This window comes from Apteryx mantelli, chromosome 2 (genome assembly GCF_036417845.1).
Source record: "Apteryx mantelli isolate bAptMan1 chromosome 2, bAptMan1.hap1, whole genome shotgun sequence".
NCBI lineage: Eukaryota > Metazoa > Chordata > Aves > Apterygiformes > Apterygidae > Apteryx > Apteryx mantelli.
Window position 1 is genome coordinate 24,660,199 of NC_089979.1, and position 18,610 is coordinate 24,678,808.

Below are 18,610 nucleotides of genomic sequence, written 5' to 3' on the forward strand. Positions count from 1 at the left end.
TCTGTCAGCGCATCATTCACTCTGACTTAAAAAATAGCAATTAATTACAAGGATTACATCAATAGCAATCAACATATATTTGCTTAATCCTTGTGAAATACACTTTTTAAGTCACCATAAGGAACATTCTTAGCTTTTATGCACCACAAATGTTTCATAAGCAACAACTTCTTAAACCAGTAATTAAGAAGCTAAGAGACCATAAAAAGTGAGTAGTTTTATAAAATATGTTTATTTCATAACTTTAGTCTATTCCTTTTTACATGTGTTACTAATTAAAGTGTTTTTAAGAATTTTTCAAAGTCCTGTATTGAGGCTTTAGCAATCTCTGTACAGAACACCTCATCGGGCAAGGATACTAGCTGGTCCAGAGAGATGTAGCTGGGTTGTGCTGGGTCATACTGGGCTCTTCCCAAGAACATAAGAAACAAATGTCTCTCTTTGATTCGTAGTAGTTTTGAGTTGAAAACCTAAGAAAGAAAGAAAAGGGAGAAACTTTAGGTAGTCTAAATTTCAGAATCTGATGAATCTAAAACGGCAGCATTTTTTTAGACAACCTGAAGTTTTAGCAAGAAAACAATCTGGATCTTTTGCCCTCATTTATGTCAAACATCAGAAAGAGGTTAAAATTTAAATCTTATTATATTGAAACGAGAACTCAGGGAGCAATATAACTCTCTTGAGCATGACAGCGTATAGGCTGATAGTTATTTGCATTACTTTTGTGTGATCACAGCAAAGAAAGTGGAGAGGAGACATTCAGAAACAGGGAGCAGGAATGCCTAAGCATTTTGCGTATATAGGTAGAAACACTTCCTTATAAGGCTTCAGATCGGGATTGTTATGGAGAGGAAAATGAGAGGTGATTGTATGACATAATACAAAACAGTGAATTGTATAGTGGCAACAGAGAAAGTGAGTGGCTGCATCTCTTTTCGTAACACAGCCAAAAGGCACAGTTCACTAGTTCAGAACAGCCACTGGTCTTATGCACAACAGTGCTTACCCTTGAAGACATTTGTCACCAAGAGAACTGCAGTCAAAGGTAAGAACAATGGTAAGGAAACCATGGAAGAAATCAGTGGGAAGACAACAGGAAAGCAGGCTGCAGATGCATCATGGATGCATAGTAAGAAGCCTTAATGCAGAGCTAGAGCTCTGCTTTTTATGTGCAGTACAACTAAAGAGAGAGAAGCTGCTTAAGAGCTGATTATAGTGACAACAAGAATTGTGGAGGGAGTGAAAGTGAGCAAAGTTTTTAGTAAAAAGAGAAGACTGCACTACTGAAGGAAGGACTATATGAGGATGTGCACAAACCTGAACTGGAACAGAAAATAAAACTTATTTCTCCTCTGCCTTGCTTGCCTTTTAAGGAAGAGTCAGAAGAGGGGGTGGGGGATGGGAGGAGAGAACCTCCAATCACTGCTGATGGACTTAACTAACAGGAAGGATGATCAGCAGCTGTAGCAGCAGAGAAGACTTCACAAAAAATTTAAAAATCCTGTGTGTCTCTTATTTTTGGCATCATTGTCATCCAGGTTGATGGCCAGGCCATATAGAAGACTGAGTTGTAGTAGCTTCTTTCTGAAGCCCATTGGTTTTAAGGATAGAAGGGAAGAAAAGGGAAGAGAGGTGTCTGCAGCAAGAATGAGAACTCGAGGCATCTCTCCACTTCCCCCTCCAAACATAGAGGGCAGAAATAATGAGATGAAGCACCACAAAGCCAGAACAGTACAACTGAGAAGGAAATGAGCAAGACTTACGGTCACTTACAAGTCAAGGCAGGCGAAAGCAAGACACAGATTGGTATTACAACAAACATCAGTGCTAAGTAAAGATAGATATATCTGATATCAAAGTAATCAAAATCCTGGAGAGCAGTCTTATTTCCCCATATAATATATCGCTTTTTTAGCTAGTTAGATTCCCTGTTAGATTTTAAGAAGAAAGTTATTGCAGTACTGAAGTTGTAATGTGTGCTTTATTTTTTTCCCTTGTAAAAGTTACTGGGTGCTACACAACTGTGACTGCATGTCAGCACTGGATAAAGTGACTAATGCTTTCAACTTGATTTGTGAGGCAATAACTGTAATGAGAAGATAGAAAAAACAAAGTAGCCATCAAGAATATCAACTATTTTCATTCCTGTGATTATTTTAAAGCCTTTGCAGTAGCAAGGTCAGTAAGAATCTTCTTGCCTCATGGAGAAAACTTTTCTTGCCTTTATAAGATATTTTCAGATCCTAGAACCCGGAAAATTTAACTTTTAACTAGGCAAATCTGAAAGAGAAATGTTTATAAATATGCTATCTAATGAGCTCCATATTTTCTTTCTTCTCTCTTACCTAGACATAAGGTTTGAGGACAAGGAATCCCTAAGCAGGCACTAATCTCTCTTGCATGACTCCAGAAGAGATCAGCATGATTACTCCCGTTAAAAACAAATATTCACTAGATTGGAGGGGGAGGGAATGAAGAGAACTTCCAAACTGGAATTTACAACAGTTGGTGAGTTGCCAAGAAAAGTTACCCAAATTAAAGTAACAGCCAGACAAGATGAATTCATGCGTCCTGCATATAGTGAGGATCCTCCTTTGGCACCAAACTAGTAAAGCAGTTACACAAAGAGCACCTACAGTTTATCCCCAGATTAACAGCTCACCTGAGGAAATTGAGTAAGTATGTCATGGGGAATGCCCATGACATTGTGTAGGTAGTCAAATGTCTGTCTGAGCCTCTTTTTGCTTGCAGTTAAAATCTTGGGGGTTTTAAACACAATGTGTTGAATTTCGTTACGTTGAAAACCAAGTTCAATCTGACATACCTGAAAAAGAGCACAATTTTATCTTCAAAAGTCAGCTACAGCAAACTTAGTTTATTTCAGTGGTTTTTTTAAACTAACCTAACTCAAAATTCTTCTACCCTTTGTCACTCAGCAATATGAAACAATCCACAATAGTACCTGCAGTTTCAGTTCTCTGAAGCCAGAGAGTGCAAGTTGTTTATCACTCCAGGTGAAAGTGTAGTTTGTGGAATATCCTTTAAGTAAAGATGACTTCTATGAATGCCATCTATTTTTCAGTTTGTCTGATATACAAACAAAACAGCTATGTCTCTGTATGCAGGGCAGTTACAAGCATAAGACTTCTCCCCAAAGAATCTTTTATCAGTTTCAATACCCAGCTGTCCAAAGTGACTGACTTTTTAGGTTGTGGAGGTGTTGAATTCAGTGAAATGCAGCAATCAATGAAAAATAGCTAATGACTACTTTTGTTAATGTGCTATTTCTTTTCTAATATATTAAAGTCAGATTTTTTTTATTAAGGAGTATGATTTCAATCCAGCAGTCTTAGACATAAAGTTCGTTCAACCTGAAAGAGACATGTAGAATACCTGGTATATTCAGTGTATTTTACAGTTGGTTAAGGCCTGAAGTAAGACTGCTTGTTCAGAAACTGCCCTGACTTTAATTACAGTTTCCCAAAAGAAAAATATAACACATTTTTTCAATAAAGTCATGAGTACTCCTCCCAAAGTGCAGGATGGCAAGCAGTTCGTTGAGTTCCAGAGAAAGGAATTTAGCATACAAGAGTGTCTGTCTGGTAATTCATCCATTTCTTCTATCCTCCAGTGACATTTACAAGCAGCTTGTTTTTAGTCATGAAGCCAACGTGCTCGCAGTCAACATAACCAGACTTTCAAATCCAACTCAGGTGCTTCTTCAGTTGGCAAGAAGGTGGTACATTTTGTTTGCCCACTTTGATCTGCCAAGACTAAAGCTCTTTTTCTAGACTGCTTGGCAAATGCAAAGGGAAGGGTTTGGTATCTGGGTTTTGAAGCTACCTTAGGACTTCCAGGCCTGTAAAGACACTTGTTTCTAGACATGATTATATTCAGGTCTTTCAGCTACTGGTTCTTCCTTATCTGCTTTACAAATATTTGCCTATCACAAGAAATATTAACAAACAGATAGCATTGAAGTATAAAGAGATGTGTTTGCACATAGTGGTGTTTTCCACAGATCTGAACCAGCAGTCATAACTTTCTACACTGAAAACAGAGAATAAGACCTGACCTTAAATCATTGGAGACGTATAGCTGCCCCTACTTTTGACTTAATTGTGGCAAGTCTCTTGAGCTTTCCACATGCCTGAATTCCTGCTCTGTGAAACAGGACAACAATAATTCTCTCACTTGACATGGAGCTCAAGTGTAAGTCCCCTTGATTATTCTCAATTTGACTGCAAATTACTTAATGTTCAGTAACTTTTCAGACCATGTATATTGATATCCTTACTGTGTAAGCCCTAGCAATGTTCAACATGCTCTGCATGATTCCTACCACAGGCAATGGTAATGCAAACTTTCCAATTCTACTTTATCAGTGGATCTCTAATTGGACTTGATGAGACCTTTAAAGGATGGAATAACCCATCCCTGAGCTCATTTAGTCCATCATTGGTATCTTTTGACAACCAGTACCAATTGTAGCAGTTGTTTCTAAATGGTAACAGCCCACACATGGTTTCACTTGCAGAGTACCACTTTTCCACCACCCGCCTAGGACATACAGGACAGAATCCTGACCAAGTCTGAGACATTCAACCTCCAGAGAAGCTGGAGCTTCTAAGTATCAGTAGATTCCAACAGTGAGGACCTAAAAATCCTTCCCCTCTCTCCATAACATTTGTTAAAAATAAGAATAATACACTATATACTTTTTGATAGTTAGACAAGATAGTTGCACAGAATTGAGGGTCTTAAAAACACATTCATTATAATATACTGAATCCCCAGCCTGCGGAAATAACGTTCATTAAAAAGAAAGCACTATTAATTGGAACAGTCTGGTATTTTCCATTCTCCTCCCTTACCACACATGCATTCCAGATTGTAAGATTCCCAGTGCTTAATAGTTTCAGAGCAGTAAGTCTGTCTGAAAATTATATATTTTAATTCATAATTATGCATTATAGGATAATGGGATTTCTCAAATTGTTATACTACATCATGCTGTTTGGCCTAGCTGGCTTTACAGCACAATAATTAAAGCAATACAGTTACATTTTCAAAGGCAAAAGGAGTCCCTGTGGGTTTGAAGTTATTTACCCAACAGTTGTTAATAATGACCATCTGCTATCAGACAATAGGTGTCAAATGCACATTTTGGCAGACTAGCTACCTGCCAAGAGAAAAATAATTGACTGCATATTTCTTGCTCCTAAATCCTCACGGACAATCCAAGTTAGCAAAAAACCACAATAAATAATAATAATAAAAAAAGGGAGGGAGCAGGCCCTATTTTTCACTTGCTGTAAAGAAATGAGTAACCATTTGTGCCAACAAACAGCAACTTTCAGCAGGAAGGGGCACAGATGAAGTTTCTAACCTGCATCAGACTAGAAGATAAAATAAGATATCATTCCATGTATGCTGCAAGCTTGCTGTAAGCTTCCTACAGAGGAAAGAACTGGTCCGACAAAATGCTCAAAGTTATTTTACATCTTCACATAAGTATTTCATTAAATTCTTTCTGTACGGGATTTTCTTACAAGGAGTTTTACCTTCTGCTGACTCTTAAACTGTGTGGGTACACTGTTTTTTTCAACATTTACTAATAAGCTCACCTGAATGTTTTCTTTTACAGGCTCCAATTTGCCAGTCAGTAGCCTTGGAAGACGAATTACCAGATCCTTTGTCTGCAATCAGAAAAAACAAAATACATGGAAAAAAAGATTATTGGTGAAAGCATGACTGTGAATCAATCTCTGAAAGAAAGATACAGATCTCACATTAACATTTTCTTTTTGGTGAATTCTAATTCTACTTGGAAGAGAGCTTTCCCTTCCATTTCGTTTTATCTCCAGCCCAAAGTTCGTATGAAGCAGCAATCTAATAAGAAGCAAAAAGTTACTCAAATGTCATGTTCCATTTAGAGAGAGAGAGGGAAAAAAAAATCATAGCTAATGTAAAACAGATGGAAAGAAGAAGTAAAAGCATCCCCCCAAAAGTAGAAAGCATACTGAAGCGCCGACTCTTTCTCAGAGCTTAGGGTTGTTTCTGCCCATCTCCTTAAAGTAAAGGAAACACTACCTGACAGAAGCTGTGAAAAGATTTTTCAGCTGCAGTACTTTATTTCTCTACCTCAGGTTTGTTTGCACAATAATATTATGGTAGTATTAGAAATTACCCCACATCTGCTGAACTCCAGGAGTACTTGCAGTCCACCCTGACTACAAGACAGTGACTAAACACTTGGCCAGAACCGTCTCTTACCTCAAGCCTGAGAAAGTCCAGTTAACAGAAGAATACAACATTTCACTTGGACCTTGGTAATTATGGGCATCATCAGCCACTGCAGGGAAACAACTAACACACTTCCCACTTATTCCAGGAAGCTAGATCCTAAGAAGATCCCAAAGCAGGGTGCAAAACACCTGCTAAGCACTTAGCATGGTAGCGCTCACCAGGAAACCCAGAGGTTACTCTTGGTGAGTTGAGCACCTGGTTTGGCATGTAGATGGATATGGCATTTGCTCATTAGACTATTTTTCACTGATAACTTTAGTACGTTGCAGTATCCTGAAGAGATGAAAAGCCAATTAGTTTTCTAGAAGTTAAGGAGTTGCTTGCTGTTTTTAGCAATATTTGTGTACAAGTGTTTGAAGGTCATCACAAGGCCTATGTTCCAACACCTTGCTACTGTCATTGACAAAGTACCTAAAGACTTTGGTGTATAGTCTTTACCTTTCTTACACTGAGGCCAAGTTCATTTTTGAAGAAACCCAGTCTGTTATCCAGTCTTTCCACTGAAAACAACAGCAGATACGGAGCTCTTGAGACCATCTGAGCAATTTCTGCCTTACCAAATTTTTTTGATTTTAGGTAAGCCACTCTAGAAAGAGAACAAAAAACAAAATAAAATCCAGTGATGAAAATTTTATTGCCTCCATTTATTCAGTACTTGCTTAAATTCCTCAGTGATATCTTATAAACGGACAGATGTTCTAGCATTAACATGCAACTCCGCCAAAAATAATTAGGGGAGAAAATCTGCAGTTATCATAAAAGCAAAATACCATCCCTTCCAATTAATTAGAAGCAAAATAAACCTTAGAGCAGAATGTCAATACTGAAGACAGATTTTAATTCCTTCCAGCTGTACTTAAACATAGGTTAACATAGTTATCTGCTTAAGTACCAGCCTGTCTCCTAGACTGCAAATACATTAATAGATCATCATAGGCTACGGACATGAAGATATACACAGCCTTTTGCTATTTTAATGAATTCCATTTCTACTGCTGAAAGAACAGAGCACTATACCTCATACATCTCTGTTTTGCCAATAGCACTGGAGCAGAAATATCATACAACAATGCCATCTGTAGAGACACCATCCAAAAAGACATTTCTAAATTAGCTGAACTTACTTTTGTTATAATAGGTCCCTACTGTCAGTCACTGGTCCAAGGATTTAGTTACAAAACATCTGGTTGTCAGAATGGTGAAGAGCTGATCAAGGTTTTTATGTTTAACAGAGGTTTCTACCTTTCCAACTCAAGACTTTTTCCAAACTTTGTTGAATTCAGTGAAAGTGAAATCCTATTTCAAGCACTACTTGCAGTAGATTATTACCATAGCTCCCAGAAAAGGGAATTGGGGGGGGGGGAGGGAATAGCACAGAAAAAGAAGAGAGATATGATTAACCCATGTGCCATAATTTACAAAAAAACCCTGTACTTCAATTTGTAGAGGTTCTTTTGATAATAGATGAGCATAAACAGAAGTATCTGCTGTCAGATGAACTTAGGACATACAAGAACTGTTTTTATCTGACAGTAATTAGGATACTAAATAGATCACAGAACGTTTTGCGGAAGCAGACATCCAGCAAAAGATGCTCTTGCAATGAGGAAAAAAAAGGGGGGGGGGGAAGGGGAGTGTCAAATCATGTCTTGGGGAGAGAAAGAGTAAGAATACCTTCCAGACGCAACCACCTCCCTCCCCCACAAACCCTCAAGAATGAAATCATCATAAGCCAAAAGTCTCTAGACAGAAGGTCTAAGAACAAGCTCTAGGAGACCCACTTCTAAATGAGGAAGTAAACCAACACAGAAGGCACCAGCCTAGGCTTTAGACAATGCTAATGAAACTGGCTGCAGGAACCTCAGACTGGGGTGGGGTGGAGGGGCAAAGAAATGCAGGACACAGAACTAAGCAATTGTTCCTTCAAGAATTATCCCATTATGTTTTGAACCACTGCAGCTTGGCTCCACTGTGCTTCTTCCATTCAATTTGTCAAGCACACAACTGCCAAGCACCCTAGCCTAGAAACATAACTAAATGATAGGAGCTTACAAGTACAACAAAATCCTTTGGTTCTCCTGACTCCCCTCCTTTGTTTTCTGTTAAAAAGTCATTGAGATTCACACTTAAAATATTTTTTCACAACCTTGAAAGGCAAGAAACTTAAGAGATATGGCAAGATTGTGATCACCTGACTCCAGAAGCTGGTATATTAAAGAGGCACAATCAATTGACCAATTTAACAAAGCTCTGTGATAAGTCTGTAAGTGTTGCCACAAAGTTTAGCCCTCATTCTACTACAGGGGTCAGCAGTTCCATATAGCATGTTAACCGTTTTAAGCCATCATTAACAATACTATAAAACAAAGCATCTGGTGCAGCTGCAGTACAGACACTGATTTGCAACTGTCAGAATTGTTATGAATTATGAAATGTTTTGACTTTTACCGTGTTTGTCTGAAGTCACATGCCAAATATATTGAAATTTGTGTTTTGTTTCCTGGCAACATGGAATCCATAGCAATAAAACATTCCAGAATGATGTAATCAATACCATGTCCATCTGTACTTAAGTGTTTATGCAAAGGTATACTCAGCTTTCAGAAGACAGCTATCTGAGACACATTCACTTTATAGCCTGCTATACACCCTCCGCAGCACAAACTCACTTTAAAGTTTGTAGGAAAGCATTCACCAACACCAGACACAGATACACTTACTGAAATCAATCAGTAGAATATTCAGAATAAATTGGACTGTCCTGTTCAACCCCTGTTTCACTAACCAAACAGTGCCACAGGACAGCCACTGAATAGCAAATCTGACTTCACAGGAAAATTAGAATTTTATCATAGCAAAAAACAAAACAAAACAACCCCCCCCCAAAAAACAAAACAAAACACTCTTCAGAAAGATATAAGCAACTTGGACAATCTGGACTCAGGGTGTTGTTTGCACACACACAAAATGTTTGCACATTTTCAAAATGATATAGATTCTTTTTAGATGCTTTTTCTGAAAGGCCACTTACTACTGAATAAGAGGATGGAAGGAACAGAAAAAGGTAAAGAAAAAAAAGTCAGGTCTATGTTAGGCACCAGTCTCCTAATGTGCCTATTTCTAAAAAGCTGTATTTTTAGATTTCTGGTTTGGGCAGATACTACATGCAAGGCTCTTTCTCTTCTGGCATTTTTAAATACTGGCACGTTTTGAGTGCATTACAAAGAACACTTAAAAAATAGCTGTTCTTTAAAAGAAGATTGTTGAATTAATACAAGCCTGTTTGAGCTGACTTTGAGAATAAAAGTCCATTCTACTGCAGTATTTATACAATCAATGCACCAAATGAAAGTATGAACGAGAAAAACAAAAAAAGTCCCCTTCAGTATCTAGGTGTTATTAGAGCTACACAACAAACAAATGTAACTGGGTAAAAAAAGCTAAGATATCTGTATGACTGAAAGACAGCTTAGATTAAAAAAAAAAAAAAGGAAGGTAGTGCAGCAAGGGAACACAGAAAACCTGTGTGAATTCATAAACCAACAAGGAGAAAGAGTGGAAGGAGCACACTTACAAGCCATCACACCAGCCCTACGGCAAAGAACATTTGCAACAAAGTGATTGTGGATTCATAAAAATATAGGCTCAAAGCCCACGGTCAGTTATTTCAGCTAACTGAAGAATCATAGAGCAACATTTTTGGGGAAAAAGGTTTATGCCTTTAAGTGTGCACGTTTTACAACACAAACCAAGTATTTTAGAATACATCATTTAAAGATCTTGAATATTTTAAATTTAGGGTATTTAAATTTAGGAGGGTTTTTCTTTAAAAGTGAAAGCCTTTCTGCCACAAATGCAACACCCCTCTTTGAAGTTCTAGAAAAAAATCCTCCAATCCTCCAAAATTAACAATGCAAAAACATTAAGGACACACTTCTATAAATAAATATGCATGGTTAAAATCATAAGACCTCGACCAGACTGACATCAGCATAGGTATCTCAGCCACTGCAATATGAAGTCCAACATCCTAGCTTAAGCCCACTGCACAAGCAGTTAAAACCTGCACACACATGGCCAAACACTATGATGATGGTTGATTTCTGACACAGGGAGAACAGACAGCTGCTATCAGTAACATCTTAGACCGTGCCAGGCAGATCTGCTACATCTCAGTATTCTTGTTTTGAACACCATTAACCCTCCAGCTTAGCTGCAGGTTTATAAAACTACTTCATACCAGTATTATCCAGTTACATCTCTACAGCTGACCAGACAGATATGTTACTAAAATAACTGCCATTAAAGAGAAAGACTCACTGTTGGCAGACATAATCAAACAGGCAGAGAAAGCGCAACACTATTAAACAGCCTGATTCAGACAACACTGAATTTAGTGAAAACAGTAATCAGACTTCACGCAACTTCAGATGCGAATCACATCACTTTGAGTCATGCTGCTGGAGAAAAAGGAATATATGTACACATATCTTATTTCTTCAGTGCATACTTTCAGTTTAAGTAGCCCTTATATTCAGAATGCAGCATTTTCTGAAGTTAAGAGTTCTTTAATTAGTTGCATTAACTACAGTCTGCATTACACAGTATCTAGACTTAATACCTTAAAAAAGCAGGGGTAGGAGGGGGTAATGCAGAAAACAAAAGCAGTGTTAATATTGTTTGACAGTACATGGAGAAAACAGCTTTTTCTCCCCCCTAAGGTCTCAGAAGAAATACCCATAGACACCATGATTTTTTTTTAAATAAATAATTCTATCTTCATAAAAGAATAAGCTTTAAAAACAAACTCCACAAAACAACTAACCAAGTAATCTTTAAAAGATCTTGTATCTCAGACCAAAGAGACTGGCATTTACCCTTACGTATGGACAAACTGTATGACACTAAGTGACAGTCTAATGTCATACAGCTGGGAACACACACACACACAAAAAAAAGTTCATGGTGGTCTCATTCTCACTTCGAGCTGGAAAACAAAACAAAACAAAAATCATGTCTCCAAAACCCTCTGCTGCTGTTTCAAGTAATGACAGAAAAGATCTGACCTGCTTCTCTTGCTGCAGAATTCACAAGGTATAGGCAGACATTTCATCTAGAAGAGCAGTTCTAAAACACGACTGACAAAGGGTAAATACCACTGCCAATCATCAACATTTCTTGCACAGCACTACACACACAGTCAAGTCTGACAATAAAAAAGGGGATAATATGGTTCTACAAACCATTAAGTAAAGCCTCGGGGACCATCATTTTGTAACCAAAGCCAACAGCAGCAAAGCAAGCAGCTTAGGATGGCAAGCTGCTTCCCCCTGCCTACGGCAGAGAGACAGGGATCAGCTGCTTTAGTTTAAACAGCCCATCTTCACCCCGATGCCACCAAGGGCGGACAGTGACATGGGACAACAGATAACTGCTGCAGTGTAAGTACAGGCATGTGTGTACACTGAGGGCGGGAGAACTGTGCTGAGGAGCAGCAGCCATTACTTGCACCTCCAGACACTGCAGACAAGGAGACACATTCTCCAGGGCCAGCCCTGACCCTTCTCTTCTGAGCAGCAACAGAAGGCCCCCCCCACCCAGCCATGTCCTGGCCCATCTCTCTTCCCTACTCTCTAGCTCATAAATGTTCAGGCTCCTCACAAAGGGACTGAAGGGGGTGGAGGTGCAGCGTGTGAATGCCAGCAGAGGCTGGGGTCCACTAAGGTACAGTATATTATTCCTTCTTCCTCATCCAGAGCACTACTGATGCCTTCCACTGTTCCTTCTATACTCAACCAACAGCTGACCATATCCCCCTCTCCTGACAGCTCCTCACCTACTGGAACAAACCTAGCTTTTCAAAACTCATAGTGATCTTCCCATTGCAACCCACCCTACCACATAGTTTAATTAACCAATAGTACATGGCAAGTGCATGGAGAGGGGTGGCTAAATAGTCCCACATCCAGGAGTTTCGTACATTTAAGTAGTAGACCTAGCATGGTTCCAAACACATATTTAAAGATGGGCAAATCGAGACATGAGATTTTAGGTAACAAGTATTCCAGAAGCAGTCTCCTTGGTAAATCAGATCCAAGCTGCTACCAAAAGGGATGGTCTTATCCCATTCTTCCTTCCTCCTGAAGTACGTTCCTTCTCATCCCTTGCATAGACGCCATGCAGCTCACTAGTCTGACTAAAACTTACGCAGTAAAATTTGTTAATGGTCAGTATTCAGGTGGATCAGGGAAGTCACTCTAACTTACCACACCACCACCACATGTTAATGCTGAACTATGGGAAGGGACAGAAACACGGAGCCATGGATCAAGTAAGGAAGGAAAGAGCAGCAACACAGGTTGAGACAGGCTTAAGCTGCTTGTTAAACTAGATCTTGAGCCAATGGGTTTAAGAGCCTGTCGCTATTTTAAAGGCTCACCGGGTTTCTAGAGCTTCCAGATCTTCACCAAGGATGTATGGATTTTTGGTCAGGAATGATCCCAGTTGATTGTCTTCTACACCCACATCCTTAAGAAACAGAAGTATTTTTCTTATATCTTTTTCAAAGTCCAAGGTCAGTAAGAGCTGGCCTGCCTTTTGATGTTTCTCCACCTGGGATAAATCAACTCCTGCAACAAATAAAATCAGATATTGTTTTAATTAGGCACATGTCCTATTTCCTAAAAGTATTTCAGAACGGCATGCCGAAGTTTATAGGGCTACTCCTTTTTTTGCACTGATTTAGCATACTTCACCTGCTCAACATAGCAAGGTCACAATATCTTGTATATTGTGGAAAGATTCCAGATAAAACAAGCAGAATAGTTTTAGAGGTGACTGCTAAGTTTATTTTCTGAAAGAGAACTTCTGCAGTGAATCCTGCCTGTGAGCAATCAAGCACACTAGGATTTGCCACATGCATAGATCTGATTTAATTGCACAGAAGTATGTGTGCAGGGGAATTCCCAAATCCATCACATGAGTGAAGGGGACAATTTTGCAGTAAAGTGCCTTTGGTTACTGGCTCACACAAAGTGAATGCTATTGGACTGGGTCAGATTTCCCCACTCTCTTTTTGGTATTTCATTGAACTTTTGGGAAAAAAGGAAGGAGCCAGTAGCCTTGACCTCAACCACCCTTCTTGCACAATCCAAGTGTTTTTTGATGAGCACTAAGGTGTTCTCCCATTCCTTCCTTCTTGCCTCCCCAGTTTACTGTAGCCCACTTTGAAGGCTCTGCATAGCAGCAACTCTCCTTCCTTCCAGGAAGGGAGAGTTGCAATTTCATTTACAGCAAATTAAAACATCCTTACTCAGACAAAAAGAAAAAAGACCAGTCAAATCACACAAGGTGCTATCTACCCCTCTAGAAGCTGTGGGAGATGCCTCTTTCCAGCATCCACAAGACTAAGGGGCTAAGGTTAGCCAATCTTGTCTTCAACTAATATGGCACTGCTCGTGAGTCATGCAGTCCTCTTCCTCTTTCCATTTACCCTACACATCATTCCGCTGCCCTTAGCTGTGGATCACTGTTCCTACAAAGTTTCCAACTCTCAAGTTTACAAGGGAATCAATAAGATCAAAACACAAACTAAGGAATCTCCAAAGCACCAAGTGTAGGCAAACCACTTAAACAAAACCACATATACCTAGATGTACCAGTTTTGCCAGGGTTTCCGAGTGGTCAACATAATCTCGGAGTGTGGAAGACTTCAGGGGAAGAAGTGGCTCTGCAATGATCCGCATGGCTTCTTCCTCGGATATCTCCTCCAAAGCAGACGAAGGTGGGATGTCATCCCAGTCTAACAAAGATGGAAGAGTCAGATGCATTTTGTGAAAGATAAAGTTGCTCCCCACAACACAAGAGAGCTCTTCAATTCCATCTCAAAAATGTAAAAACACTTTGCAAGAGATGAACAGTCAATATATGGTCATTTGAAAATATATGAAAGCATAGATTCCGCTACTACTTTTCAATCCCAAATGCCTCTTTCCATACAAGCTAAAAATCTAAGTTTGTCTCTGTCACATCTCCTTGTCACTGCCTATCAACTCTTGATCACACAACTAAATCTGAACTTAGTGCTCAGCAAGCCTGCCTTCACATTCTCCCATCCTGATCACTGCAGATAATGGATCACATCACCTTCTTGAAAAAACAGTCTTCTTTCATATCTTCACAAATACATTCTGGCCTGATCATATTCAGATCAAAAGCTACTGCAAAGATCGTTTTCCATGAGCTGACATCCCCACTACCTCCTCCCTACCTCCTCCCCCTTCTGAATCAGATGCCTGAATTGCAGTTGTTTTAACTTTCAAGATACTTCACAGCAATCTCCTAGTGAGCAATCTCCAGCTGAGATGAGTGTCTCATCTGACTCCCACCACCTCTGATAGCTAAAGAAACCAAGCTCCATTTCTTACTCAATAAGGTTTCCAAATGAGCACCATTTTGCTTGTTTCCTCTTGACTGTCCAAAGCCACAAAACTCAATACGTTTTCTCAGAAACACTCAACTTACCTATTCCACTACTGACAGGAGCTCACAGAAGCTAGATTGAAATTGCTGTTCTGCAGGCTGACCCATAGTATTCAGCTCAATTATCAAACTGGTAACTGATCAACAGCCCTAATTTTAAAATCTTTAGGATGGGAATTTTCTCTGTACCTTAGCATAATGACTAGGGCTTCCTAGAGACAAGGGTAATACTATTCCTTGTCAAAAAGACAAAAACAAACCACAGCTACCAAGACAAGTTCCTATAAGCAGGAAGAATCTATTGTACTAGGAAGAGTTGCATAGAAGAACTGACAAGAGCCACCACCACAGGTGTTGAGTTAGCCTATCTTTTTCTCAAAGCTTCAGTTAAAACACACAAAAAAACCCAGTAAAATGTTTTTAGTGACGTTTACACCTTAAACAGCAAAAAGAGCTCTCTAGGAATCTATACGGATATGAAAAACTTCCTTTAAGCCTGATGAAGACCAAACCAATATACACCAATACCCACTCTGGTAGCATGGATGCACTTTTTTTCAGCTCCAAGTTCTTTAAGTCTCCTATTAGAAAACAGATCTTAAGAAAACAGTTAGCAATTATTTTTCTTTCATTATATTACTGCCAACTGAGTAAAGTGCTACACACACACACACAGAACTGTTAGTCTGCTTGCAGATAACAATCTGGCACATAAACTGCACTGCAGGTGCAGACACATATGAGCTTGCCGGCCTGTCAGTTCCGGTGCAACGCTCTTTCCGGAACCAGCTGCACAAACATACAGATCTCAGTTGCAGCTCTGAACCACCCCAAAAATAAGCTCTGCAGCATCCAAGTTGGCGGTGCTCAGAGCTGAATCTGGACATACGAGACTGCTCAATAACTCCAAAGAAAGTTCCCTCAGCATACCAGAAGTATTTTCAGAGGATGGTATTTTTTACTCTCACTTATCTCTATAAGAGCAAAGAAAAAACAAGGCAACTTGCTCAGGGTGACAAGACCAAGGAGACCTTGCATTTATCTCCCTTTCCTCAGGAGACAGTTTGATAAGCGTTTCTCATCATGGCAGTGCATAAGCAGGCTTCACACTCTGCTGCCTCCTACTGTTCATTCCTGATCATTCAGAATCATCTCTCAGCTGTGCAGCTGTGTTGTGAGAGCTGGACCAGCACGGCCTCCTCCACCCCTGCTCAGAAAATATACGCCTTTCTCCTGTACCAGCACAACTGGGAGAGGAAGACAAATACTCAGCTGCTGCAGGCAGGGCTATGAAAAGAAAGGCTCTTTGAACTGCAGCTCCAGCCCAACATTTCTACCCAACTGATTATAATTACACTGCCGCTTAATGGCACTCTATTTCCTAGAGCTACCACAGGCTGCATTAACTATGGGGCTAAAACCAAGTAAAATTCAAAAACTTCAGATAAATACTCTAGTTAAGCAAGGCAAAAAAAAAAAAAAAGAAAGGGGCAATGGTAATACTGAACACATGATTTGTGGATTCAGAAGAAATGATATTCCTAAGACCTCTTACCTTCATACAGTATTTTTGCATTCAGGTCAGATAACGTTTCTGCTTTTTCTTGTTTCTGGTTTACCTGTGAAGATAAATTACTGTCGGGAGATGCAAGAGATCCATCCTTGGAGCTGGCAGGCTGAGAACAACTCCCTACAGATAAAGGCCTGTAGGTCTGCAATTTCCACAAAAGAAAGTCATTTCTAGAGGGTGGCAAAGCCAGAGGGCAAAATGCATGATATGTCCGTGTTGTGTTGCTGCGACTCCTCAGTCTCTGAGGAAATTCAGCACCATGGGCTCTTTTCAGCCAACAACACCACCGGGAGACCTGGCGAGCCCACAAAGCCATCTTCATCAGTATGGCATCCTGCTAGAAGAGAAAAGACCAAGGAATAAAGCAAGCGCTGACCTCACCTCATCCACGGGCCAGGCAGTGCATTAGCTGGCCTTTGTGCGTTAGTCATCTAAGCATTAAAGCAGAAGTTACTAGCTACAAAACATTAAGTAGCTGTTTTGAAACTTCAAATACAAGCCAAACAAAAGAGACATAACTGAGCAGAGCAGGCTCTAGACAACACAACCTGCTGGCCTTTATGAAAGCCATTCCCCTAGGCGAGCTACGAGGAGCAGGGGAGAAAATCGAGCAAGGACCTAAACCCTCCCACAAAGGCAACCCAAGCGACAGGGCAGCCGGTGCAGAGCAGCCACCTCGCAGCCTGGCACAAGGCGAGTGGAGCCTGCGCCGCGCTCCCTGGCCCTTGCAGGCCGCCCAAGCCCGGCAGCCTCCGCGTCGGGCCGACACGAGGGCGCGCCGGCCCGCCCGGCCGCGGTGGGGTGGGCACGGCCCGACCACGGCTGCGGGCACCCGGCCGCGCCGCGTCACCAGCGTGGCGACCGTTGGAGCCCGCCAACGCCTCACCTGCCCCTCGCGCCGCCCCTGCGCGCGGCCGAGCCCACGTGGGTTCCCCCCACCAACCCAGGCGAGACCACTCGGAAGCAAGGAGCGGGGGTGGCAGGGCGGAAACACTCCGCACCGCTTGCGCGAGAGGGACGGTCCGGCTCCTCCTCCTTCCCCCCCTCGTCGCGTGGGCGCGGGGCGCGCCGGAGCGGCAGCGCTAGCCCCGCCCCACCGCGAGCCTGGCGGCGGCGCGCACGCGCACGCGCGCGGCGTCTCGTTTCGTCTCAGCGCCTCGTCTCAGCGGGAGGCGCGCGTGGGCGGCCGCGCCGCGCCGGGCCGCGCCGCGCCGCGTCGCCCCGGCGGAAGCAGAGCTGGGCCGCGGGGACGGGTCGCCATGGCGTCGTGCGTGGGGAGCCGGACCCTGAGCAAGGACGACGTGAACTACCGGCTGCACTTCCGCATGATCAACGAGCAGCAGGTGGAGGACATCACGCTGGAGTTCTTCTACCGGCCGCACACCATCACGCTCCTCAGCTTCACCATCCTCAGCCTCATGGCCTTCGCCTTCACCAGGTGCGCGGGGCGGGCCGGCCGCGGCGGGGGCGTCCCGGGGCAGGGGCGGGCAGCGCGGCGCCGGGCCGGGCCCTAGTGGGGCGCCGGGCCGCGACGCGCCGGGCGGGCGGGCTGCACGGCGGCCGGCCGGCTGGGGAGCTCTCCTTTTAGGGGAGCGTTATTCTCTGCGGCTGCCTTGCCTTGGAACTTGTTGATCGTTTTATGGTTCTCTGCTACGGTCTTTACAAAAACGGGTGCATGTTTCGAGCAGTTGCTGAGAATAGCTTTTATTAGATGACTGAGAAACCCAGCAGTGACATCACTCAAGTAGATTATTTACCTAGTGTTCGTTTCGGGAGGCAGGAGTGACTGTTTTGTGCCATCGTTTCTGTACGACACGCGCTAGCTTAGGCTAATCATACGTTGGCATAGGTCCCGGTGCTGATAGGCTTAGCCACATCCCTCGCTTCACCACAGGAACAGCTTCGTGGGCTTCACCACTGCAGTCATTCATGGAAATACAGCTAGGAACAGAATTAAGAGTTTTCAGGGGCCTTATTTGTAAGCAAAGGGTATAGCAGCCCAGTCTGTGTAGGGTGCCTGCCTTGCAGAATTTGTCTTGCTTGTGGATACTTTGTGTTACCCCCTACTGAATGGGGCTGTGAAGGTGATGGTGTTGTAATACTCCTTTAGAGCAAATCCTGCAGTCTCTGGGCAGAGTGATTTGTGAGAGGTTTTGGCTGTGCTAGTGCATCAGGTTTTGGACTCGTTTACAGCTTGGTGACATTGTTTGTACGCAATCATGCATTGCAATGGCCTTGTTGATTAAAAAT

The 18,610-nt window shown here is 41.9% G+C and overlaps 2 protein-coding genes across 7 annotated transcripts in view; one reads left to right on the forward strand and one right to left on the reverse strand.

Annotated features, from left to right (window-relative positions):
• Nucleotides 1-213: 213 nt before the first annotated feature.
• MTERF3 (mitochondrial transcription termination factor 3) lies at nt 214-17,381 on the reverse strand. Of its 4 annotated transcripts, none has more exons than XM_067290332.1 (8): nt 17,304-17,381; nt 16,346-16,697; nt 13,958-14,110; nt 12,749-12,938; nt 6,748-6,895; nt 5,628-5,699; nt 2,663-2,824; nt 214-470 (listed from the first exon to the last, which is right to left on the reverse strand). In XM_067290332.1, the coding sequence occupies exons 2-8, from the start codon at nt 16,680-16,682 to the stop codon at nt 276-278; spliced, it is 1,257 nt and encodes a 418-aa protein (XP_067146433.1). In that variant the 5' UTR covers nt 16,683-16,697; nt 17,304-17,381; the 3' UTR covers nt 214-275. The 4 variants fall into 4 exon arrangements, with proteins under 4 accessions (XP_067146433.1, XP_067146432.1, XP_013797354.1 ...); XM_067290331.1 differs by lacking the exon at nt 17,304-17,381 and adding an exon at nt 17,247-17,276; XM_013941900.2 differs by lacking the exon at nt 17,304-17,381 and adding an exon at nt 16,909-17,010 and having other exon boundaries at nt 16,346-16,694.
• Nucleotides 17,382-17,544: 163 nt separating this feature from the next.
• Nucleotides 17,545-18,610, forward strand: part of PTDSS1 (phosphatidylserine synthase 1) — a 33,120-nt gene continuing 32,054 nt past the window's right edge. For all 3 annotated transcript variants that reach the window (XM_067290334.1, XM_067290335.1, XM_067290336.1), the window contains exon 1: nt 17,545-17,798. In XM_067290334.1, the coding sequence (XP_067146435.1) occupies nt 17,620-17,798 (179 nt within the window). In that variant the 5' untranslated portion in view covers nt 17,545-17,619. The remainder of the gene's footprint in view (nt 17,799-18,610) is intronic.

What these genes read in the sequence shown, in the direction of transcription:
- MTERF3 (XM_067290332.1), bottom strand. Translation starts at nt 16,682, where the DNA reads ATGAAGATGGCTTTGTGGGCTCGCCAGGTCTCCCGGTGGTGTTGTTGG. An exon ending in CTGTAAAAGAAAACATTCAG is followed by an intron (nt 2,825 to 5,627) that starts GTGAGCTTATTA and finishes GCTCTTTTTCAG; the next exon opens with GTATGTCAGATTGAACTTGG. An exon ending in TACTTACTCAATTTCCTCAG is followed by an intron (nt 471 to 2,662) that starts GTGAGCTGTTAA and finishes TTTCTTTCTTAG; the next exon opens with GTTTTCAACTCAAAACTACT.